The 25,750-nt window shown below is 47.1% G+C and overlaps 1 protein-coding gene across 9 annotated transcripts in view; it reads left to right on the forward strand.

Annotated features, from left to right (window-relative positions):
- Garnl3 (GTPase activating Rap/RanGAP domain like 3) overlaps window positions 1–25,750 on the forward strand; it is a 145,653-nt gene that overhangs the window by 88,121 nt on the left and 31,782 nt on the right. For all 9 annotated transcript variants that reach the window (XM_040735611.1, XM_040735612.1, XM_040735610.1 and 6 more), the window contains 8 exons: window positions 321–384; window positions 4,171–4,197; window positions 8,628–8,703; window positions 9,397–9,495; window positions 11,005–11,108; window positions 17,849–17,957; window positions 20,567–20,612; window positions 21,164–21,270. In XM_040735611.1, the coding sequence (XP_040591545.1) occupies window positions 321–384; window positions 4,171–4,197; window positions 8,628–8,703; window positions 9,397–9,495; window positions 11,005–11,108; window positions 17,849–17,957; window positions 20,567–20,612; window positions 21,164–21,270 (632 nt within the window). The remainder of the gene's footprint in view (window positions 1–320; window positions 385–4,170; window positions 4,198–8,627; window positions 8,704–9,396; window positions 9,496–11,004; window positions 11,109–17,848; window positions 17,958–20,566; window positions 20,613–21,163; window positions 21,271–25,750) is intronic.

Consider the following 25,750-nt stretch of genomic DNA (forward strand, 5'->3'; position numbering starts at 1 on the left):
AATTGTCGATAGCAGAACAATGAATAAGTCAACAGCAATCTGAGAGAATAGCAAGGATGCCTGAAGCTGATGTCCCTGAAGACTGCCACTCTCTCACTGCACGAGTGTCCTGAAAGGCAGTTTCCCATGGCAACTGGAGAAGTTCATGGATTCACTCATTGTCCCTCACCTGCTGATCTGCATTTCCAGTGTGCCGGGCCCTTTAGAGAGCCCACCAAGACTTTCCTGGGCAGTGTTGTCTGTCTTCTCCAGTGAACTACACCTTACTCCCGTTGCTTCAGTTCCGGCCTCACTGACTCACTCTGTCTTCTCTGTTTCAGTGCCATGAACCTGGACAAGTTTGAGAAAGGCCCTAGGGAAATCTTTCATCCCGAGATACAAAAGGTAAAAGAAGTTGTGTGGCTTTGTAACAATGCATGGACTGTGTGTGTGTGTGTGTGTGTGTCTGTGTGTGTGTGTGTGTGTGTGTGTCTGTGTGTGTGTGTGTGTCTGTGTGTGTCTGTGTGTGTGTGTGTCTGTGTGTGTGTGTCTGTGTGTAGAGAGAACAGTTGTGCTTTTATCATGCAGCTGTAATCGATTTAGCTCTGAAAATTTAGAACTGTAGCCATCCTCAATGGGATGCTGGTCAACAGAGCAAAGCTGAGCTTCAAGGATGTGGGTTGTGCCAGAGCTAGATGACAAGAAGAGCTGGAGAGGCAGCTGAAGTTGTGTCCAGGAGGCAGCAGAGGTCTATAAGCAGAGAGGTAAATGAGTTCATTTGCAGGGGAAATAATTCAAATGAGATTTGGAGGACTGCTCAGAGCATAAATAGTTAGTTTCCGTATCCCTTTAAGGAAAGCTTTCAAACTGAGGTCATTGCCTTTCAACTTAGCTTAACCCAGATATACAGACTTGAGTGTCGTCATGCCTTCGCTTTCATTTAATTTGTAAAACACTATTTGTTTGACCACCAGGACCAGCATGGTAGAAAGGGAAAGTGACTTCTGCAAGTTGTCCTCTGACTTTCAAACATATGCCAAAGCACTGCGTGCATCCACACACAGAGACACGCACTAAATAATAAATAAATAAGCAATAATGTAGTTTTGTACTCTGCTAGAATAAACGTAGGCAAAATTTAGTGCGGTAGGTTAAACTGAGCAAATTTAAGCCATGCTGTGTATAAAGTGACTATGGCAACCTTAAAAACAAATTAGAATTATAAATACATCAGTAGCAATGTGCCTTTACTGCTCCATTATACAACTTGGGTTCATTAAACCAGGCTGACCTCAAGCTCATGTCCTTCCTGCCTGAGCCCCTGCAGTGCTGAGCATACAGGCATGAACCTCCACATCAGCCTATGAGACAGTCTTAGCCCTTTCCTTCCTGGTGCCTGCGAGTGATCACCACTACCATCCCCACTCTGAAGACACCACCCCAGAGTCCTGGAGGAGCTGCCCTGTGGTGCCTGTCTCTTAGTGACTGTGCTAGCCTGCCCCAGATGCCTTCTCTCCCACAGAGTAACAGATGACCAGGCAGAGTCATCAGTACCCTGCCTGTTGGGGTCACCATTGTGTGCCTGTTTTCTATGAAACATTATCTCATGCTCTCCTATAATTGTATTTTGGGTTTTTCCCCTTAAACAAGGAACATTCATGAGCCTCTGTGGGCCTGGGTATGAGGCCCAGCCCCCAAAGTCACGCTATCAGAGCTGCCACCCAACTTCTGCACGTTACTGTTAGGAGCCCTTGACAGTCAAGGGATCTACACAGGGAACAGAAGCTAAACCAACCTCAGTGGCTGGTCCTGTTAAAATGCTGTCCCTCTACTTCTGCTTGTTAAATGCAGTGACATTTTTCTTGACCAAATTCCTTCCAGAAGCAACGTATGTGATTAAGTTGGCTTTAAGTGGGCATCTCTGTGTTACCATCCTGCCTGTCTCTGTCACCTTGTGTTCTAGATAGTTGTAGATGACTTTCCTAATGGCCAGGGATTGGATAAAAATCTACAGAACTAAATCTGAATGTTTAAAGCATTTCTAATTTTTAAAGTCTATATAAAGTCATTCATTCTTAAACCTAATATGTATTTTGTTTTTTGTTTTGTTTTGTTTTTGAGACAGGATTTCTTTGTGTGTCCTTGGCTGTCCTAGAACTTGCTCTGTAGACCAGGTTGGCCTTGAACTCACAGAGATCCGTCTGCCTCTATCTCCTGAGTGCTGGGATTAAAAGCATGCACCACTACTGCCTGGATAATATTTGTTGTTGTTGTTGTTGTTTTTAAACTTAATATTAGCTGCAAACTAATGATCAAAATCAAAATTCCATTAAAAAAAAGCAATAGCAGGAGCTATCACAAGTTTGAAGACTGATTTCAGATCCCCAGAGCCCACTTAAGGCATTAGCTAGCATCCATGATCACAGCACTCCAACAGCAAGGTGAAAGGCAGAGATGGGACATTTTTCAGAAGCCTGTGGGCCAGCTAACCTGCCACACACAGTGGAACACAGAAAGACATCCCATCTCAGACAGTGTGGAAGGCAAGAACCAACACCACAGGTTGTCTTCTGACATCCATACTTGGCCTGTGCCATACACATGCCTCCTACACACGAACATACATACACAAACAAGTATACACAGACACAAAGGAAAAAACATCACTAGGACTTTATTAAGAAACACCATTACTGACACAAAATTAGACCTTCCGTTCTGAAATTACAAACTGGGAAACAACAAAAAGAGACCTAGTTGGTGCTCACAAATCCAGAAATGAGAGTTTTTAAAACTTTGAATGCTATCAAGTGGGACATTCGTAGACCACAATGCCTGGCAGGAGCCCCCACTTCTAAGCAGATGTAATCCAAAACAAGGAAGATTCAAAGGGAATGTGACCTGGCAGCCTGTGGCATCCCTTCTGTTGAGACCCTGGGGACTCCTGATGCAAGGCTATTCCCATAGCCTGGCCACCGAGGAACCCTCACCAGGCCAGCAACCGGTAGCAGAGTGTCCCAGGTCTGATACTTGCTGGACTAAAGGCAGCTGGGAAACTCCCCATTGTTATATTCACTGTTGGCGGGTGTCAAGAACCACGCCACATGACCCAGGCTCTTCTGAATCTCCAATTCCTCACCTGTAATTCTGGAATGATTAGGCTGCATGACAGGGTGGTTGAGATCAAAGGAAATTATGGAAAAGAGGACTTTGCAGTGAAATGTGTAACAACATGCAAATTTGAAGTGTGTCCCAAAGTATAAGACACATAGCAGTTTTATTTTTCCCCAGGATTCAGAAATAATGATGGCTGAATTCTGGACAAAAGAGCCCTCGTGTTAACAAAAAATGGAGGATTTTGTGTGCCTCCCGTACTTCTTTAAGAATCCAGGGTTGACAAGGAGGATGAGGGTCCCTCATCTCTTTCAGCTCTACCCTGACTCTCCTCTCAGTTCTCACTGGCAGCCATAGCTTACCTGCATCCACCTTCCCCAACTCCACTCACCCAGCGGCCTCTTGTGGAGCCTTTGGCCTTGGTATCCGCCAGCCGCTTCAGTTTACTAAGAAGTAACTGAGTGTGAGAAGGGTCAGGGACCTCAAGCTGTTTGCCGGGTGTCCGTCACGCTCATTCTGTCTCTTTCCGTAGTGGGTAAGAAACAGACACAGACGAGTCAGATAATTTGTACACAAGCACAGTGTGGGCAGCAGAGCAAGGACTGGAAGCCAGGGCTCTCTGGGTCACCCCTGCTCCCTGCTGCTCTCAGGAGAGGGTCTCTTCAGGGCAGCTGACCTAGTGCGGGGCAAGTACTGAGATGCAGTGAGCCAACACCTTAATCCCGCTGTCAGCCTTTGACATTGGGGTTCAGTTCTCCACTTCGCAATCTTATCCCTTACTAAGGGGATGTTTTCTTGAAGCAGTGAGTGTGCATTGATTTGGGGAGGGGTGAGCGGCAGTTAATGTCTCTCAGAGGTTTTCTGAGAGGTGTGTGGCCCAGCCAGAGTTGTGTTTTCGGTTGTTGTTTACTTTTGTTTTTGTTTTCCTTAAAGAGAGATCCCATAACCAACTTCTATTATTTTCAAATTATCTTAACATCAAGTCGTGTGAGTGTGTAAAACTTGGCTTTCTCAGAGAACCAAAATCCAGTAATCACCATGATGTATAACTATAACTTCTGAAACTTTTCTTGACAGGACTTGCTGGTTCTGGAAGAACAAGAGGTGAGTAATTTATCTGCAGATTTGTTCCCCGCCCTTAGCAGCCAGTGTCAGCCCCTTCACTGTGAGCGCAGCCTTCTCTTTGAGCCGGACCTCAGTGCATCTGCAGTGTGGGCTTGTTCTCAACACCGGCCTTACTGAATGGGCTGGCCTCCGTCTCCTCCAGAACTTTCTGTACAGCTATCCATAAATAGAGCGGTGTACTTAAATCTGTATAAACATATGAATGCAGTGTGAAGAGGTGCCCATCCCCTCAAGTAGGGTGTCTGTGCATTAGCCACACTACACTGTACCAGAAGCCAAAGATATCTGCATGCTTCATTCCGTTACACCCATTTTAGTGTGGGGGGGGAGTGTATGTATGTCTGTGCACATGTATGTGTCATAACGATATCCAGCTTGTTATCCTTAGATAACTGAGTAAGGAAATTATGGTTTGTGCGTATTACCTATCCATAGCAGAAATGAAAATATCATTTGTCTAGTTTCTTGGTAAAATCCTCCATTTTCCTGATACTCCATGTCTAATCCATCACCTCAACTAGTTGACATATCTTTATAAAATGTCCTGAACTCAAATGTGTCTCAGTGAATTTGTCACAACCACCCCAGTGTGCTGACAACACCCACTTCATCTCTGGCCTACTCTGGACAGGCTAAATCTCTATTTCTGTTTTGTCCCTCACTAAGGGGATATTTGCTTGGAAAAGCAAATGTCCCTTGTTGATGACTTGGGGAGGTGTGAGCTTTTCTGAGAGATGAGTAGCCCAAGCATCCCCACTTAATCCTACAGCTTCTCATCTAGAATCAGTAGGGAACACTGACCTTGATTCTAGTCCATCCTAGTGATGAGTTGTGATGATGGGCAGGACAAAAACTACACGGAACACTTGCAATATTCCTGAAAAGTTAGCTGTTTAGTAAAATGAAGTTGGTGACATGAAATCCATGTTTTATTTGCTATAAACTGCACAGACAGGAGATATGGTGTCTTATTCTGTAGTACACACAAGGGGAAACCAGTGAACTACAAAGAGGTGGAACCCTATAAATACAGAAGACTGTCTTAGTCTGGGTTACTGTGCTATGATGAAACACAATGACCAAAATTAAGTTGGAGAGGAAAGGGTTCATTTGGCTCACGCTTTCACATCACAGTTCATCATCAAAGATCATCAAAGGAAGTCAGGACAGGAACTCAAACAGGGCCAGTACCTGGAGGCAGGAGCTGATGCAGAGGCCATGGAGGGCTCTTTATGACTAGCTTGCTCAACCTGCTTTCTTAAGGAACCCAGGACCACCAGCCCAGGGGTAGCCCCACCAACAACGGGGTGGGCCCTACCCCTTCCCCATCAATCACTAATTTAGAAAATGCATTACAGCCAGATCTTATGGAGGCATTTTCTCAATTGAGGTTCCCTCCTTTTGGGTGACTCTAGCTGTGTCAGGTTGACATAACACTAGTCAGGACACTGTCTAAGCAGCAGTATCAGGGAACCAGCAGTGCTATTTTGAATAAGGCCATCCCTTTTCAGTTCCAGCAAGTCACTGGAAGTTTCTGCTCATACTTTGCCTTTCACAGAAGGAATATAAGTTGGAGTGTTAATTCCATAGGTGAAATTAGAACTATGGGCTGGACAGTTGGCTTAGCAGTTAAGAGCACTGGCTGCTCTTGCAGAACAGGTTCAGTTCCTAGCACCCACATGGTAGCTCACAACCATCTGTAACTCCAGTTCCAGTACCCCCCAGAGGCCTCCACAGGCACTGAGCACACATGTAGTGCACATACATATATTCAGGCAAACACATATGCATATACAATACAAATAAATAATCTTTTTAAATTTTAGAAATATTTTAACTTCCAAACAAATAGAAATGATAAATGTGACCTGGTTCTGTGTCTGAGCAGGACCTTGTCCTGAGGAAATCAGTGCCTATAACTCTCTAATAGGCAGCTCTCTCCAGAGGCCCAGACTGAACTTGAGGCCTGGAAAGCTCCCTGCATCCCTCAAAATTCAGTGCTCATGAAGTCCTGATGTGTTCAGTGACTTACTCCAGTATGACCCATTAGGGGTGGGACTCAGTGGCGGAGCATATGCCTAGCTTGCATGGTGAATCCCTGGGCTCAATTCCCAGTGCAAGAAGGCAACATCTCAAAACGAGGTGCTATGATCCAGTAGCCCCAAATCCAACTACCTCTCCTAAATTACAAAACAGCTCGTTATGCTGATGGACACCTTCTGAAAATAGATGAATACTTTCTGCTCATTGTGGGCATCGTCCTGGAAGCCCCAGACGCTGGATTGTTTCAGTAGAGTCCTAGAAGGTTCAAGAACTTAAGACAACACCAGTCTTCCTGAAGTGGAAGGTTCTATACAGTTTCTCATTCAAACTGGGACTCTCTGGAGAGTATTATTAATACTGGGGAAACAGGAAAGAGATATAGACCAGGTGGTAAACCTGGAGCCATGCTCTCCTTTGGAAATCTTTTCATGCCAGGGTACCTGGTCGATCCCCACTCTGCACCTCCATGCCCTAAGACTTTGCAGTGTTTCAGCCTAACTGGGATAGCGTGTCTTACAACCCCCACCTCCCAAGGCCTCAGCCAGGGTGCTGGTAGAATGCTGCTGGTCTCAGAACATCCCCATGAAGTTTCATAAACCTTTGACTGCTGACATGGAGGTCTCATCTCTGCCTGTGCTCTCAGCTATGCCCAGTGCAGACCTGTCCTGGGAACACTACTCGTGCTATTGACAAGAGCCCTAGTCAAAGGTCAAGAGACCAAGATCCCAGCTCCAGCCTGAGTTCACTTATGACCAGCCTTAGGCAAATCTCTTCTTCCCTGCATGTCCCTGTCTGCACACTGTGGTCCTCCTGGTCCCAATGAGCTGCTAGTTCACCTAGTCCTTCTGCTCTGTGCTTACTGTCTGTTAGCTCAGTTGGAGCTGATCCTGGGCAGCCTGGAAGCCTCCCAGTTTGTTCCTTTGTCCACTGGTTCTCAGAGTCTATTTCCTGGACATCTCATGGGAATCTTTGTGATGAGTCTCCAAGCCAGATACCAGACCCACTAAGCTGGAAACACTGGGCTGTGAGCCAGCCATCTTCTAATAACCCCTCCCAGGGATCCCAATACCTTTAGTCTGGAGGCCAAGTATAGAGGACCACTGCTTCCAACTTTTTGTGATTGCTCCAAAAAGCCTTTCTAGACTACACATTATCGTATATGTGGCGAGCACTTTAATCACTGAGCCATAAGCCTAGGCGGGGTTTTCAGTCTTAATTTTGCCATTCCACCTCTGAGTTCCAGCATTGTGCCTTGACCTCCCACCTTGACTGGCCAACACCCAGAATCCTTCACCTGGTGGTGGGCGAGGCACCTTGTGGCTGTTCTTCCAACAGTGCATTCTTTTATTATTAAGTAATTCAGGCGTGTACAGAAGTATAGAGAATAACATGCAAATCTCCTCCCCAGATTTAAGGACAAAATCATTAAAAACAGAGTTGAGGGGCTAGAGGGGTAGCTCAGCAATTAAGACCATGTACTGCTCCTGCAGAGAACCCAGATTTCGTTTCCAGCACTCATCCAGCAACCCATGCTGCCCGCAACTCCAGCTCCAAGGATCCAGTACCCTCTCTGAGAGCACATGCTCTTGTGTGGTGAATATAACCACCACCCACATAAATAATGAGTTATGGCAACACATAGCAAGCACATAAGTAACAAGCAAGTCTTTTTAAAGTAACAGTTGAGAGACTACTTCCTGCTCTGGGCTCCATTCCTCTGTCTTCCGCTCTTCCCCGAAGCTTCTCCCATCACACACTGGTGTTGGTCAATTCTGTGGGGTTCAGATTGTATCAGTCCTCCGAAGAGCTGAGGATTGTAAGCTCAAACCGAGGACAGCCATGCCCGCTTGGCTTGCTGTGTCTTTTATTTGCCTATCTGTGACTTGTTCAGAATATCTTCAGGGACAGGGGAAGGTGAGCTTTTCGCATAAATTACCCACAATTTCCATACCTATTTCTAGAAGAGCCTACCAGACTTCAGTCTAAGATTGTTCTGTTTGGCTCTGAGTTACAGTTAGCTCCCCTGCTCTTCTGGGAACTGTTGCTGGTAGGTAGGTCAGAACGTGGTGCCAGACCCATGGGTACCTGTGGCCGTGTGTCAACAGCACCCCTGCTGCCCCAGCACGGACCTGGCATTCTCCTGATGCCATCAACAATGAAATTATTAACCAGTATGCAAGTGGATCAGCTCATCTGCTAGTTATTTTGCAGCCTACAAGAAAGAGTGTCTCTTGTTAATATTGGTCAGTACTGGGGCTCATGGGAAGAAGGAATCCCCCAAGTGTCCAGTCCGTTGATTGCAGTGACTCTAAATGGTGCTTCAGTGATAAAATTAACTTGCCTGTCTTTTGCTGTCTCATTGTAAGGGCTCTGTGAATTTCAAATTCGGGGTTCTTTTTGCCAAAGATGGGCAGCTCACAGATGACGAGATGTTCAGCAATGGTGAGCAGCTCCTCCTCACCCCTGCTGAGGGAGACCCTGCCCTTTACCTCACCCCTGCTGAGGGAGACCCTGCCCTTTACCTCACCCCTGCTGATGGGGACCCTGCCCTTTACCTCACCCCTGCTGAGGGAGACCCTGCCCTTTACCTCGCCCCTGCTGAGGGAGACCCTGCCCTTTACCTCACTCCTGCTGAGGGGGACCCTGCCCTTTACCTCACCCCTGCTGATGGGGACCCTGCCCTTTACTGCCTTCCCCACAGCCAAAACTGAGTGTCCGGTTGGAATCTCTAATACCAGGAGGCAGTTTACAGAGTTTTATAAGGTAGCTCACGACCAGTTTCATTCGTGTCCTAACAGTTTTGCTAACACCTAACTTGTACGGCCCCTGCAGTGGGCGGGCCCGGGAGAACACTGTTTCTGGTTGAGGGAATACAAAGACAGCATCTCTTCCTGCACTTGTGTCTTTCATGTTACAGCCCTGTTCATCGCTAGGCAAAGCAGCGGTAGCACCTGGTCCACCTGGTTCTGTTTTCCTTCCTGGAGTCCCCGAGATGGCCCCAGGCTGGGAGGCAATGCCACCTCGCGTTCTGGTGCTGTGCGCATCAACCGCACCTCCCCGTCCGCTGATTTCATTATGGCCAGGAAGTGAGAACTAGAGGTCGATGCTTTCCTCATCCCTTGCCTTTTCTTGCAGAAATTGGAAGTGAAGCTTTTCAGAAATTTTTGAATCTCCTCGGTGACACCATTACTCTAAAGGGCTGGACAGGCTACCGTGGCGGTCTGGACACCAAAAGTAAGCTGCCCCTTGTTGGAATTAGCAAAAATCTGTTACTTGAGGATCATCCCCAATCTGACATAGGTCACTGGGCATGGTCATTGACTCCATTGGCTTTATAAGACCCATAGGACGCACCAGGAGACATGGTCAGCAAATACATGAAGTCGTGCACTAACGAGTGGCATTTCCATCGAGGAAGGACCACATCTGTTGTGGAATCTCCTAAGGCTATCCCACCTCATTGAGGGCCGATCATGACATGTCTCTATTATCCCATAGCTATATTTACTAATGAGCACCGTCTGTGTTCCAGGACCCTGCTGGGATCTGGGGTCATTGTGCATAAAGCAGCATGGTCCCTGCCTGCCTTTCTAGGAGCCAGCAGTCCCCTGGGCAGCACAGGCAGCACATGGGTAATGGTTATGAAATAGCTTGGCAGTCAGTGCTGGCAGGAATCAGGAGCCACAGAGAGTGCCACAGGCACTTTGTCGAATCGGGGAATAGAAGACTTCTCTGAGGGAACAAGGGAGTGATGAGTGGGAACAGTTGCGAATCTTGAGAAAAGAATTCTAGACAGGGAACATCTGTGAAGTTCCTTAGGCAGGAGCAAATGTGATGTGCTGTTCTAAAAACTAAGAGAATATCTTTCTGACTGGAAGGAGCAGAGGGACCAAGGTTGCAATACAGACTAGAGAAGGAAAGGGTTGGCCCAGTAGGGTGTTTGAAGTCCCCTTGCGTGTCACTGAGTAGAACAGTGAGGTCCCCTTAGGGCAGACCTGTGGGGACGGCAATCTGGAGGAAGCAGATCAGAGAGCCATTGGAGAAGCAGATTCCACAGTCTAAACGGGTGGAGGGTGAGTGTCATGGCTGGTAGAACAGCAGGCTGGCAGGGAGACAAGTGCACAGACTCCAGAGCCTCTGAAGAAGACACAGGATCCCATGATGATTGGAAGTGGGGATGAACGGGGGAAAGATAATCGTCGGGTCCCTGGGTCTCTGCCTGAAGCAGCTGATCTCAGGGTATTGAAGGGGAGCTTGGAAAGGCAGAAGGTGGATGAAGACAGACTAGATGGCAAGTTTAGACTTGAGTCACGTAGGTTAGCTTCTGTCTGAGAAGCATTTCTAGCATTTTCTTGTGCTTCTATGTTTGTAGTTTTGTTTGATCTTCAATCAAGCCTCAGAGAAAGTCAGTCAGGTGGTACAGGGCTCCTTTTGCTTAAATGTGACAGACTTCTAGTCCAGGTGGCCTGACTGTCTGGAAGTCTGTCTTCCTGGCAGCCCACAGCATGAAAGCAATGCATGAGGACCGCCGTGGAGATGTTCAAGCCAGATGTGCAGCGGGTAGCTTAGAGCACATGAGCCGGGTCTTTCCTCGTGGGCAGGAGCCGCGAGTGAAGTGGAGAGTTGACATCAGGTGATCTGCTCCTATCACCAACACCGATGAGCCCAACGGTCTTTGAGAATGTACTGTGTGCTGCATGCCCTCGTTTGTGTACTCGCTGACTGCATTCTTGTATTTTACAGATAACACCACAGGGATCAACTCAGTCTATACTGTGTACCAAGGGCATGAGGTCATGTTTCACGTTTCCACCATGTTGCCGTATTCCAAAGAAAATAGACAGCAGGTATATGTGACCACAGGCTCTTTGAGAACACTAACCATCAGATGGTGACTGAATGTGAGATGAGCATTGCAATGATTTATAAAATTATAGACTAGGTGCGTTACTGTGAGCTCCACTTCAGTTACCAGCTGCCAATTCAGGCACTTTTTATGGTCTGTGTGTGAACTGCAAACAAGGTTCTATCATCTTTTAAAGAATTTTTATGTGCTTTGGGGTTTTGCCTGCATGCATGTCTGTGTGATGATGCCACATCCCCTGGAACCGGAGTTATAGACAGCTGTGAACTGCAATGTGGGTGTCGGGAATTGAACCTAGGTCCTTAGAAGAGTGGCCAGGGCTCTTAACCTCTGAGCCATCTCTCCAGCCCCTGCCTCTATCATCTCAAATAAGGATCAGAAATAGTAGTGAGCCTGTGGGTATATACATATATGTGCTTGTACATGTGTGACTGTGGTTTTAAAGACATACTAGTCTATGTTGTATTGTCATTGTATAAAGCTGAGTACTTTATAAAGAAGAGAGGTTTATTTAGCTCAGAGTCGTGTAGTTTCAAGAGCACTGATGTTTACTTGGCTTCAGTACGACTCTCAAGGTGGTTATGATGTTGGTGCCAATGTAGAAAAAAATCACATGGCAAACAGGAAGTATGAGAAATCCAGGTTAGGTTCCAGATAGACCTGCCTGAGGAAGAATGAACTCCCAGAGAAAAGCATTGACCCCTCCTAAGATCTCACCAGGCCCCACCTCTCAGAGACACCACCACCCCTTCGCAAGGCCATGCTTGGAGCCAGGCTTCCAGCAAATGTAACTGGGAGACCTGCTCAGCCACAAAAAGAACCTTCACAAACTGTTCTGCATTTAACATGCTTTCTCCCTGTGGTTTTGGCCTTGTCAGAATGAGATTCTGGACACAAAATAAGTTGGTGAGCTGGCTAGTTTTATATCACCTTGGCACAAACTAGAGTCATTTGGGAAGAGGGAGCCTCAATTCAGAAAACACCCTCACCAGATTGGCCTGAGGTGCACTTTTTATTTTTATTTGATGTGGGAAGGCCCAGCTCATTGGGTGATACCATCCCTGGGCTACCAAGGTGCTATAAGAATCCAAGCTGAGCCAAGCAGTGGGTGGCGCACGCCTTTAATCCCAGCACTCTGAAGACAGAAGCAGCTGGATCTCTGTGAGTTCAAGGCCAGCCTGGTCTACAGAGTGAGTTCCAGGACAGCCAGGGCTAAAAACAAAACAAACAAAAAACCACAGACTGAGCAAGGCCTCTGCATCAGTTCCTGCTGTAACTTCCTTAGATGATGGAGTATAACAGTTGTAAGCTGAAATAAACTCTTTCATCCCCAAGTTGATTTTGGTTAATGATGTTTTGTCACAGCAAGAGAAACTCTAACTAAGACAATTTGTTATGTGGTGTTAAAAGTGGCTTTCAGAATGACCTTGAAGTTGACCATGAGTGTCTGTACGGACTGGCCATGCTGGGAACGTCCCCTCAGAGTTCTCCTTACCCACCCCAGAGGTTGGCCATTTTGGGGAGAAAAATTTCCAACCTGTTGGAATTTAGGCACAACAAAGATGTGGGCTGCTGGGGTTTGTTTTGTTTTTAACGTGTAAATGCTTTGCCTGTGTGTATGTGTGCACCATGTGTATGCGGTGCCCCCAGAGAAAGATCAGGGAGTTTGATCACCTGGAGCTGAAGTTAGGGATGGCTGTGAGCCACCATGTAGGTACTGGGAGTCAAACCCAGGTCCCTGCAAGAGCAACCAGAGCTCTTAACTTCGAGCCCACTCTCCAGCCACAGCTGCTGGGGTTAGACAGATGGGATTTGGGCAGTTATGCTTAGCTAGACTCCTGTCACATGAAACTCTAAGAGGGAAAGGCCCACAGCAGGCCAGTGCCTGGGCAGTACTGTAGTTCTGGGAGGTGGAGGTAGAGGGGGATGTGCAGGGAGGGAGGAGATAGTGAGTGCTTTTCTATGGTCTGACCGGAAGAAGGAATAGTGCCTTGTGAGCCATGGGGACCATAGAGACCTTGAACCTGTTCTTATTTTAGGAGAACTCTGGTCAAGGGTATGTTGATACAGGAAACACATGGGCCCAGGAAGACTACTTGTGGTGAGACTCACTGTGTGCAAGATGTCTTCTCTGTTTGGTTGGGAAGACCCAGGTCTCTGCTGCTAGGCCTCGTCATGGTAGCTGAAGCTCTTGGGATTATGTAGAGAGGATAGACCACACCCATCTTCTCTACCATCCTGAATGCAGTGTTGACCTCTTACATTTCAGCAGTACATCAGAAAACTTGCACTGGGTGCTGGGGCTCAGGGGTGGAGTGATTGTCTAATATAGGGGGCACTGGTTCAAGCATCAACACCCCACATACAACACAAACAAACTTCAATGAAATGCCTTACATTGCCCAACATTCACCAACACTGCCCACATCAGATGACAGATGCAGCATTAGCCACACATGGATATGCTCTGTAATGCATGGCCTTTTAATATGCATTTAATTTTAAGTGTGTGTAAGTGTACCACATGCATGCAAGCGCTCACAGAAGTCAGAAGAGACGCCAGGTCCATTGAACGGCAGTGACAGATGGTTGTGAGCCACCATGTATGTGCTAGGAATTGAACTGCAAAGAGCAGTCAGTGCTTTTAATCACTGAGCCATCTCTAAGCACCAGTATATCGTCTTTTGAAGCTGACATCTAGTAGTTTACATATTTTAAGGGTCTGTGTTATAATGTATATGTCTGACTCATTCCTTTTGTTTTTATTTTTCTGATTATGTGTGTGCACACGTAGTACAGTACACATCGAGGTCAAAAGAGAGCATCAGTTCCCTGGAGATGGAAACACATGTGGTTGTGAGCCACAGACATTGTTGCTGGGAACCGATCCTGGGTCCTCTACAGGAGCAACATACCCAGTTAGCCACTGAGATCTCTCACCATCCCTGTTGTTGTTTTTGTTTTTAGAGTCTCTCATGCAACTCAGGCTAGCCTTGAACTCACTGTGTAACTGAAGCTGCCCTTGAACTCCTGATCCTCCTGCCTACAGCCAGAGGGCTAGAGTACTTGTTACGTTTTAAAATTTTCATGTGTATGAGTGTTTTGCCTGTTTGTGTCTGTGCACACCTGCATGAGGTTCCCTTAGAGGACATCAGATCCCCCTGGAAACTGGAGTTATAGGCAGCTGTGAGCGGCCTGATGTGAGTGCTGGGAATTGAACTCAGGACCTCTGCAAAAGCAGTAAGTACTTTTAACTGTTTCTCCAGGCTGATAAGTCGATGTTTAACTCTTTGAGGAACCACTCTACTATTCTCAGAAGGGGTCGTACCACTTCACATTCCCATCAGTGACATACAGAGATGTGTTATTTTATACAGTCATCCTACTGTGTGAGTGGCTGCTCACCATGGCTGGCACATCTCCAGTAACTAGTGAACCTGATATCTTCCACTGTGCTTATTGTACGTTTGCATACCTTCTCTGGAGAAATGTGCATTTACATTCTTTGCTATTTGTTTAATTGAATCATTTTTATTACTGCATAGTAGAAATTCTTTACATTTTCTGGATACTGACTTCTTGCAAATGCTACTTCCCTTCATCAAGCCGCCTCTCTGTCTACTGACAGTCTCCTTTGGTCCATGGAGGCTCTCAGTTGTGATGCAGTCTCACTCACCTTTCTTCTGTGTCTGTGCTCTCAGTGTTACCCAAGAAATCATGTGAACTGAATCACACTCATATGTACTCTCTACATCTTAGTTTCCTCATTGGTAAAGTGGGAACACATGCTGTGACTCAGTCATGGGACTATACACCATGAGTCAGTAAGGACAGGAAGCATAGCCGAGAACGATTAGCATGCGTAGAGGGATAATCCGCATAAGAATGACATCACACAGCAAGGTGGTAGTGGTGGTGCACACTTTTAATCCCAGCCCTCAGGAGGCAAAGGCAGGTGAATATCAGTGAGTCTGAGGCCAGCCTGGTCTACAGAGGGAGTTCCAGGACATCCAGGGCTACACAGAGAATCCCTGTCTCAAAAAAACAAAGTCCAAACCAACCAGGCAAACAGAAAGAATGACATCACAGGGCCTGGAGAGATGGCTCAGTGGTAAATATCAATTGCTGCTCTTTCAGATGACCAGTTTGGTTCCCAGCACCAACAATGGACAGTTCACAAAATTCCAGTAACTCCAGCTCCAGGGGATCCGGTACCCTTTTCTGGCTTTGGTGGACAGACACACACACACACACACACACACACACACACACACACACACACACACACACACCTATACTTAAAAATTTAACACAAAAGTGGTATGGATGCTGAGGGAGAGAACATGACAGCTGGTGAAGGTCGAGGAGGCCTTCCTGGAGAAGGCACCATTTGAGTGAGCTTTAGACAGATAACCATGTGTGAGCTGTTTGGCCAAAAGATGCTAGACAAGATAGGTTGGGCAAACACAGACCATGCTTTGCTTATTTATCCCTGTGCAATAAGCCACTTGAGAACTCACCAGTTGAAGATATGAGTTGATTCCTTCAGGCTCGGTGTTGACAGGGCTCAGCAGATGGTCCTCTGCTGTCCTGGAGAGGTTCTCATCCATTGCAGTTAGCCAGCAGCTAAACTGGGACCATTGAAGGCTTCACAGAGACATTGGCAGAGTTGCCCTTTCCCCACAGAATAGAGTCTCAAGGCTTCCCCAGGCCTCTCAGTGGCTTCCTCATCAACACTTCTTCACTGGTCAGTGTAGGGAGAGATCACGTACCTGCAGCGCTGACCATGCCCCCAAGGGGGCGTGGTCACAGGTCCATGGGGGAAATTGGGGATAAAAGAGGGACAGGAGTGGACTCTCACTCTCTCTTGGACCCCAGCCGAGGTTCAGAGACCGTGGAACGCTTGCCCAGTTCTCAGGTTCTCATGTAAGTTACTTCTCTCTATCTTAATAAATATCCAACTACCTTTTCCCAGCATCCTTAGTGTGACTCGTTTCCCTTCACAGATCAGGCCTCCCAAAAGCATACATTCTGAATGTGGCCAAGGCTGATTGTCCTTTTATTTACTTATCTGTGGTGGACTAGTTTACTTCTGTTTACGTGTGTGTGTGGATGTATGAATGTCTATGTGAGTTCATTTGTAGCGCGTGTGTGGGCATCAGAGGAAGCTACAAGGCAACAGAGCCCCTGGAACTGGAGTTACGGGGTGTTGTGAGCCACCTAGTGTGGGTTGTGGGGACCAAGCCTGGATCCTCTGGAAGATCCTGTGTATATGTCAATAAAGCACTGTTGGCCAATAGGGAAGCAAGATAGGTGGGACTAGAAGTCCAGGAGGACTCTGGGTAGGAGAAACACAGGAAGTAAAGATGTAACCACCATAGGGATAAGAAGCCCGGGAACTTTGCTCCAGTAAGAGAAATACTTAGATTAACAATTATGGGGTAAATACTCAAGTCAGAGATAGCCAGTAAGAAACAAGCAAGGCCAACAGCTTCATAATTAATATAGCCTCCTGTGTGTTTATTTGGGACTCATGCGGCTCTGGAACCAGGCTGGCGGGAAGGCTTCCCTTTACAGTAAGCACTCTTAACTATTAACTGTGTCATCTCTCAGCCCCATTCTGGTTCTTTTAAAGGCGAGCTTGGAGGGCTGGAGATACGGCTTAGCAGTTGAGAGTTCTGACTGCTCTTCCAGAGGACCCAGGTTCAATTCCCAGCACACACATAGCAACTCACAATTGTCTACAACTCCAAGATCTTACACCCTCACACAGATGTACATACATGCAGGCTATACATACATGCAGGCAAAACACCAATGCAAAAAAAAAAAAAAAAAAGCTAGCCTGGGCACTGGGCACAGTCACCTGCACTGCACTATGTTTCATTCATAACTACAGCACTCAGCCAGCCACAGTAACAGTGAAAAAAAGCAAATAGACTGTACCTTTCAGTGGGGGGCAAGCCAAAAACAAGTGGGCATCCTTAGTCCACCACTGACCCAACACAGGGACTCAACAGGGATTCAGGGAACAGCGTTATTTCGGTTTGGCCAGATGGGTGAAGGTCTTGAACGGAGCTGGCAAACTGGCCTGTCCCTGTTGTGGAGTGCGGTGCAGCTGGCACACAGCACACCCACTCACACTTTCTTTGTGACAGCTTTTGCACCTTAAGAACTGTGTAGCTGTAAAGAATCCATACAATCTGTGAAGTTGTAAATATTCACTGTATGGCCATTCTTAGAAAAAAATGTATCCACTACAGATCTAGGAAACCATTTTGGAAAGATCAACTAGGGTCAAATTATATAGAGACATTTTGTCATCAAGTATGAGCTCTCAAATTAGCTAAGGTGAATTGGTAGTGTAGATCAGTGGAGTACTTGGATAGCCCGCATGAAGCCCCCGGGTAGATGTGTGCGCTCTGTCCCCCAGATACCCTCATATATGTCTCCTGTGCTCCTCGAATTCAGCTCTGGGGATGAGGAAGCATGTCAGAATGACAGACGCAGTAATGTTTGTTGGGAGTGGTGGCCTCGAGGTTGGCAAGGAGGCATTAGCTGAGGGTCAGCAAGAGGAAATGAAGAAGCCGCGCTGGGAGAGGCACCCAGACGGCCATGCAGAGGCGCGGCAGTGACGGCTCTGGCGTTTTGCTACAGTGTGCTTTAACTGAGTGCGCCCTGGTAGAGCGGCTCTTCTCATGATGTCATTTATGCTCGTCACAGGTGGAAAGGAAGCGCCACATTGGAAACGATATTGTCACCATCGTGTTCCAGGAAGGAGAGGAATCTTCTCCCGCCTTTAAGCCTTCCATGATCCGCTCCCATTTTACACGTATCCTGGGTCTGCGTAAATGCTCCAACTCAACAGCCTCCTTGGACCTCGGGTGGCAGACATGTCCTAAGTGGCTAGCCCGACACACAGTGTTGGGGAGTTTTTGCCTAAGCATGGCACTTGTCCTTCCTCTTTCCACCCTCTGGTAGTAATTCTCTGGAAATTACTTCCCCACACTTTCCCAGTTACACACACACACACACACACACACACAATGTGCCTTGGTCAGACCCTCCGCTGTCCTGTTTTTATCCTCCCTCTCCTGCTATAACTCGTCTTCCCAAGTCCCATTCCCACTTTCTTGTCTCTGTGTGTCCCACTGTGTCTAATCGGAGAAGCTTGTGTAAGCATTGGGAAACAGTTATTTATTTGAGCAAAGGCCACTCACCAGTAGCTACACCACTGAGGAATATGACTTTGTATCCCAGCAACCATTAACTGCCTACTGTTCTTCAGGCAGAGGGCAGGGTCTCATGAATCCCTCCCTGTGCACATGGAATGCTGTGGGCCCAGTCTTGTGCCAGGATCCACTAGGGCTAAGTGTTCCTGGCTGCATCCACTATGTCATGTGCAGAAGATAGTTTTCCACAGTGAACTCCTGAGGGAGTCTAGAACTTAGAGCCTCCCTGCCTCAGACCCCTGGGTGCTGAGACGAAAAGCACCTGCCTCCACACCCAGCCTTGACTTCCAAAATGTCTTCTCTTTTCTCAGGAAGTCTCTGAAATAGGGGAGGGGTGTCCCATTATCCACTAAGGAATGAATCTGAAGAATGACCAGTGAATCCTCTGGGAATTTGACTTCAAGTATAAAAGTCTGTTGCTGCCTGCCTGCAGTCCCAACTCACTGAAGACCTGGGCAGGGGGATCACAAGTTTGAGGCCAGCTGGGTCTACATAGCAAAACCTTGTCTCAAATATGAAAAGAAATCTTGGCACGCTAGCTCACACCTGTAATCACAGCACTCAAGAGGCTAGGCAGGCAGCCCCATGAGAAATTATTCTAAGCCCTGGTAACTGCTAAATTAAAGTATGAGGCATGATAAAAATTAATGATGTTGCCTGGCAGTGGTGGCACACACCTTTAATCCCAGCACTTGGGAGGCAGAGGCAAGTGGATCTCTTTGAGTTCCAGGCCAGCCTGGTCTACAGTGTGAGTTCCAGGACATCCAGGGCTACACAGAGAAACCCTGTCTTGAAAACAACAACAACAAAAAAAATTAATGACATTATTCGCTTTCCCTAATCGCACTCAGCTCAGATTGTCTGTAGAATGGGGGGTGACCTCATCAGTGCTCATCCAGACAAACCCCGCACATGTGCTCATCCTGGCCTGTCAGACTTCAGTCACTGCCCACTTGCCATGGCCACAGGCTGCAGAAGCAGTGTAGGTTAGCCACAGTAAATAAAGGACGTCTAGTCCCGTCCGCAGAGGCAGGCTACTACTGTACGTCAAGTGTCTGCAGGTGAAGCTGCTCTCTGTATTCTGACTTGTCTCCTGAAGCCAAACAACAGCTTGCAAGGAAGTGTTTAAAAGTTGAAATGGCCACATTTCTTCCACAGGGTAGGGAGACGTTAATTACGGTGGAAGTCATGTGCATGCCTTCTTTACTAATCCTGATCACGGCCCGGTGTCCCCATTCATTGGGCTGTGGCACTAATAGTTCCCATTTTCATGGTGGTTTTTCTTACATGACAGGAAACTTCTCCGAGTGGAGCAGGGGAGACACGGTGGTTTGGTGTGTTGAGGAGCTTTAGGGTGCCCCTTATTGGAGATTCTCCACACTGGCCTGGCACATGGGCTTCTGGAAGAACCAAAAGTGGTTAATGTGAGTTCATCCCACAGAGCGCAGGAGTGGGGTACCCAAGCCTGCTGGCTTCAGCCCTAGACAACAGCAGGGCTGCCCATGAGAGGGGCAGAGGAAGAGCACTGTTCAGAGCAGGTGATTGTGTTGTGTGAGTTTCTTTCTAAAGTGTCCTGTTGAGATTGAAGTCTGTAGTGTACCATTTATCCTTTTTTTTCTCACATGCTGGATGGAACCCAGGCTTCCCACATGTTAGGCAAGTGCTCTGCCACTGATCCACACCCCAGCAGTAAGCTATTCTGGACACTTCGGGCTTCAGCCCAAGCAGAGTCGACTCTGCTTAGAAGCTGCCGCCAGCTATTTTGGCTTGTTCTCTGGTGCTGTTTTGTCTACCAAAGGCAGAAGGAGAGGGAAGGTGCTCAGTAGAAACATTTAGATTGTTTTCCCATCTCAGAATGTGTGAAATGAAACAGATGAGGGATCCGTGTCAGGATCTTGTTTGTGCTCCAGGGAGGGAACTGCTCCTTTATATCTGCTGACTCCTTGGCTGTTCAGTGTGTTTACTGACATCACTCAGCTGACAGTTTTGGAGGATTCATCTAAGCCCTTCCCAGCAGAAGAGCACACAGATGCCAACCCTAGACACGGACTCTGAGGTGTGCTCCGCTTGTAAAGAGGTGGGGTTCTATCCCAGCTTCAGAGCATTAGGTGGCTAGCCTGCTCGAGAATTCTGCAGGAAGGATTTCAGGGCACACGCTGTCAGGTGTGAGCACCAAGAATATTATAAATTGCCTTGACTGTCCCCACAGATATCTTTGCCTTAGTGAGGTATGACCAGCAACATGACAATTACAGGTAGGTGATGACCTCACCTTTGTTCTGATGTACTTTCTTTGGATGGCTGATTAGACATGCTCTCACCTTCTAGAATACCCTACAAAGCCACCTCTCTTCAGAAGACTTTGGCTCCATACAGTATTAGTATGCACAGTGGGCCCAGGGATCAGGGTTAGTCTGGTGTTTTGTAATTTGGAGGGGACCTTGGTCAGAGCACCCCTTCCCTAGACTACCCCCTTGCCCACTTGTCTCTCTGTTTCTCAAAATGAATCTATCAAAAGGATGTTGTGAAAGGAATGTCCATTTCCCCACACACACAGAGGAAGTGGGTTTGAACCTCAATCATTCACTGTTCAGGGCACCATGCTATTGTTCAGCCAATCCACAGGCTGATAGCAGACCCTACAGATAGGCCTGTGCCCTGGAAGGGAGTGCTCAGAGGTAACACGGGCTCCTCCGGGATGAATCTCCCCAACATATTACATAGGCCTCTGGACACATCAGCTTACAAAAGTATTGGTGATCTTTGAAGAATAGAACCAACTAATTCTGGAATGTTCTTTACATAGGCTAAAAATATTTTCAGAAGAAAGCGTGCCTCTTTTTGGCCCACCCTTGCCATCCCCACCGGTGTTTACAGACCACCAGGAATTCAGGGACTTTTTGCTTGTGAAATGTAAGTTGTCATTTTGAAATGCTTTTGCCACTTGTTCCATAATCAAATGTGTCTCTTCATATTCTCACCAGACAGTGCACAAGAGTCATTGTCAGGCAGTCCTCACTCTGTTCATCCATTACCCATGTTGCATTTCTGGTAGCATTCGGTAGGTTTCCTCTGGGTCCTTGTCCGCACTTACCACCCCACCCACCTTCTTTGCAGGTTAGCTGCTTTCTCCACTCCCCGTTCCTCAAACTGGCCTTTCTGCCTTGGGTTCTGATGCTACCATTCTGAGTCTCAGTCGCCATGATCTGTGTCTTTATCTGAGCAGAGTGGAGGGCTGCTGGGCTGTGTATGTGCAGTGGTGTTGGGGTGTGCCTGGAGTGGAAAGACCCTCCCACCCCAGCCTCACAAGCCAGTGAGCCAGCACACATGCACCTTAGTCCACTGACCATTTCCAGGGCCTGACTCTGCGCTCCCGAATCTTCTGTACGACAGAAGTTGGCCACAACCTCCCCAGAGCATCCTGCTGATCAGAGTCAAGTCACTTGGCTTCATCCACTGCAGACTCTTCATAGAAGCCAAGTCTGTCAGCCCTGAAGTCAGCCCCCACCGTCTGCCAGCGCACAAGGGGTTGCAGCTGCTTCGCCGGCATCCCCCTGTCCCCCACCCACACGCAGTGCCTCATTCTGTCATTGTTGCTGTGTAGTTTAAGAGCATCTGGAAAAGCTCCTCCACTCATTTGAGTCCCTCTTGGTCACCTGGCCCTACAGTGGCATTGATTGAGCCCAGAACCTCACAATATCCCAAAACGATACCTACTGCTCAGCTTCTCGTCTTCAGTCTCTTTTAGACTTGACCAAAACTGGTGCTGCAGGCCATACAAGTGTTGTGTGGCATGTTGTCCTTCCTTTGTTTCTTTTTAAAATACTTACATAATTTTATGTGTATGTGTGTGCGTGCACTACGTGCACGCAGGTGCTGTGCCCGTGGAGGCCAGATGAGCGGGTACTGAATTATTTCCCTGGAGCAGAACTTACAAGCTTCCCAAGATGGGTGCTGGGAATGGAACCCAATCCTCTACTAGAGTAGGAAGTGCTGCATGTTTTTTTGAGACAACGTCTCATTATGTACCCCCTGACTAGCTTTGAATTCACTATATAGACCAGGCTGACCTGGAACTCCCAGAGATCGGCCCACTCTGCCACCCGAATACTAGGATTAAAGGCCTGTGCCGCTAGCAGCAAGTGTTTCTAGCCCGAGCCCTCTCTCCAGCCCTAACCTTCATCTTCTTATCTACCTACTCTCTTCGATGACCTCCGTCAACAGCCACACAAGATTCCCATGCCTTACCAACCATGTCTGTGGCACTTGAAGGGATGAATGCCACTTAACTCCAGTCACCAAATACGTCCCACTTACAGCCAAGCTGTCTGAAAGTGCTCTTCCCTCCAAAACCCCAGCAGCCCCTCCCAGAGGCCTCCACATGCTTCCCAACCATTAAGGGCATGTAGCTGGGTACCCACCCTCCACACTGTTAGCTCCCGGTTTTGGTCCACAGTGGGGTCTTGGGGAAATGCCCTGCCCCCAACATCAGAAGCAGCAGGCTGCAGACCACTTGGCAGAGGTGTTGGTTCTGTACTGTCCATGCTCACAGGCGAGCTCAGCGGCTGGGACAAGGGTCACGTATTGGAGTATAGTGAGGTGAGGGGCAGAGTGAGAGAAGCAGTCTGACAGATGACATTGAGGAGCTCTGGGGGCTGTGTACCAAGCTCCAGCCAGTGGCACTTTCCAGTGACACCAGCACAATGTTGCCAGGTAGGCTGCATTTTCAAAACATCCAGACTTGGGAAACTTCATGTGGTTCAAAACCAGAGAATCAAATAGGAAGAAAAAAAACCAGAGAGTAGGGGTTGCAGGGAACAGCTAAAGGGAACAGAGGAGTCGGGCACAGAAGATGAAAGTGCTCTGTAGGATGCAAGCAGGGGCCCCAGAGCCTGTGTGCTTCATCCTCAGATTATTTAGAGAACAACACTGGGGATGCACTTGTAAGTGGAATCTATACACCAAAATGGAATGGCAGAACTAGGCCAAGGAATGGCCCATTAGCACCTTTGACTACTTAGGAAAAAATAGAATTGAGGTTCAGTTGATCTGATGACAAAGCTTTAAATGTAGCTGGGTTGGGCTAGATATAGTTGCAGTGCTTTTATTCCTAGTAAGCTGAAGGCAGAAGCAGATGGATCTCTTGAGTTTGAAGTCAGCCAGAGCTGCATTGTGAAATGCTGGCAAGAAAAAAAAAGTATCTATGTTGAGAAGAAAGATGGGTACAAGGAGTCTGGGTTACAGATGCGCATGGGCCTGCGGACAACCTGGCTACACAAATAGCACAATGGGCCTGCGGACAGCCTGGCTACACACTAATAGCACAATAGAAGCCTCAGACTAGAAGGCTGTTTGGACTCCAGAGCAAGTTCAGCAGAACAGAGGAAGCCAGTCAGGTTGGAAAATCCAAAATAGCTCTGAATGGTTCAATAAAAACGCAAATCTAGGGACTGGAGAAATGGCTCAGAGGTTAAGAGTACTGGCTGATCTTCAAGACATCCTGAGTTCAATTCCCAGCAACCACATGGTGACTCACAACCATCTATCATGAGATCTGGTGCCGTCTTCTGGTGTGTAGCATACATACAGGCAGAACACTGTATACACAATAAATCATTTTTAAAAAACTCCTATCTTTCCCTTCTGTCAAAATGAGTTATTTAAAATGTAGTTTTCAGGCCAAGCAGGGTAGAGGCAGACAAATCTCTGTGAGTTCCAGGCCAGCCTGGTCTACAAAGTAAGTTCCATGACAGTAAGGGCAAAGTAGAGAAACCCTGTCTCAAAGGAAGGATGGGAAGGAGGGAGGGAGGGAGGAAGGAAACAAGGAAGGAAGGAAGGAAGGGAAAAATTTGCACACTCAGCCATCTGAAATTCTTCTGTTGAGAATTCTCTGTTTAGATCTATACACAATATTTTAATTGGATTATTTAGTTTGTTGATAATCCAGTTTCTTGAATTCTTTAAGTATTTTGGAAATTGGCCTTCTATCAGATGTGGGGTTGGTGAAACTCTTTTCCCATTTTGTAGGCTGCCATTTCGTCCTTTTGACAGTATCCTTTGCCTTACAGAAGCTTTTTGGTTTCATTGGGTCCCATTTATTAATTGTTGCTCTTTGTGCCTTTGCTACTGGTGTTCTGTTCAGGAAATTGTCTCCTGTGCCAATGTGTTCAAGGCTATTCCACACTTTCTCTTCTGTCAGGTTCAGTGTATCTGGTTTTACTTTGAGGTCTTTGATCCTACTGGGACTTGAGTTTCATGCAGGGTGATAGAAATGAATCTATTTTGCATTCTTCTACATGCTAACATCCAGTTATGCCAGCACCATTTATTGGAGATGCTTTCTTTTTCCATTGTATATTACTGGCTACTTTATCAAAATCAAATGTCCATAGGCCTGTGCATTCTCCGCCTAACAACTGATAGAAACAGATGCAAAGGCCCACAGTCAAACATTAGATGAACCTCTGGGAATCCTACAGAAGAGGGGGAAGAAGGATCATGGGAACCAAAGGAGCCAAGGACACCACAAGGAAACCCACAGAATCAACTAACCTGGGCTGATAGGGGCTCACAGAGACTGAACCACCCACTAGGGAGCTTACATGGGGTTGACCTAAGCCCTCTGCACATATGTTACAGTTGTGTAGCTTGGTCTTCTTGTGGGACTCCTAACAGAAGGAGCAGGGGCTGTCTCTGACTCTGTTGCCTGCTTTGGGGACACTCCTTCTCCCAGGTTGCCTCATCCAGACTCAATAGGAGAGGAGGTGCCTGGTCTCACTGCAACCTTATATGGCGGGCTGATACACAAGGGAGACCTATCTGAAGAGAAGGAAGGAGTGGATGGATGGGGGAGGGAAGGTTGGGGTAACAATTAATTAATTAAAATATGTAATTGTCTAAGGTACTAATTAGGAAAATCCTCAAGAAAGAAAAAGAAAACATCTTGGCATGTGCACTTCAGAAACTCCTAAGACCAGCTTGGCCCCTGCATATAGAAAGTATCTAGGGAAGGCCTTGTCCCCAGCAAGTCTGTCTTCAGTCCATGAACAGACCGTCCTGTTGGCCCTCTGCATGAGAAAACTAAATGAATACTTACCCAGTTCAATGTGCCTAGCACTTAACTAGGTGTATGCATTATTACTTAAATGACAGCAGCCTCTATAAAAATAGAGTCATGCCTATTTTTATAGGGTAGGTTAGAAACTGAAGCCCCAGAAAGGTAGAAAAAAATTGCTTAAGACTCCACATCCAGCCACAGACTGGGTTCCACACTCATGACCTCAGACTTTCAACCTTTTGGACACTCCTGTTTGAGCTCTGGTGTGTAACTACACACTCCACCTTGTCAGACCAGTGTCCATAGTCCATGAAATACTTAGCCTTTTCCAGAAGA

The sequence above is a fragment of the Mesocricetus auratus genome, unplaced genomic scaffold, assembly GCF_017639785.1.
Source record: "Mesocricetus auratus isolate SY011 unplaced genomic scaffold, BCM_Maur_2.0 Super-Scaffold_100047, whole genome shotgun sequence".
Taxonomy (NCBI): domain Eukaryota; kingdom Metazoa; phylum Chordata; class Mammalia; order Rodentia; family Cricetidae; genus Mesocricetus; species Mesocricetus auratus.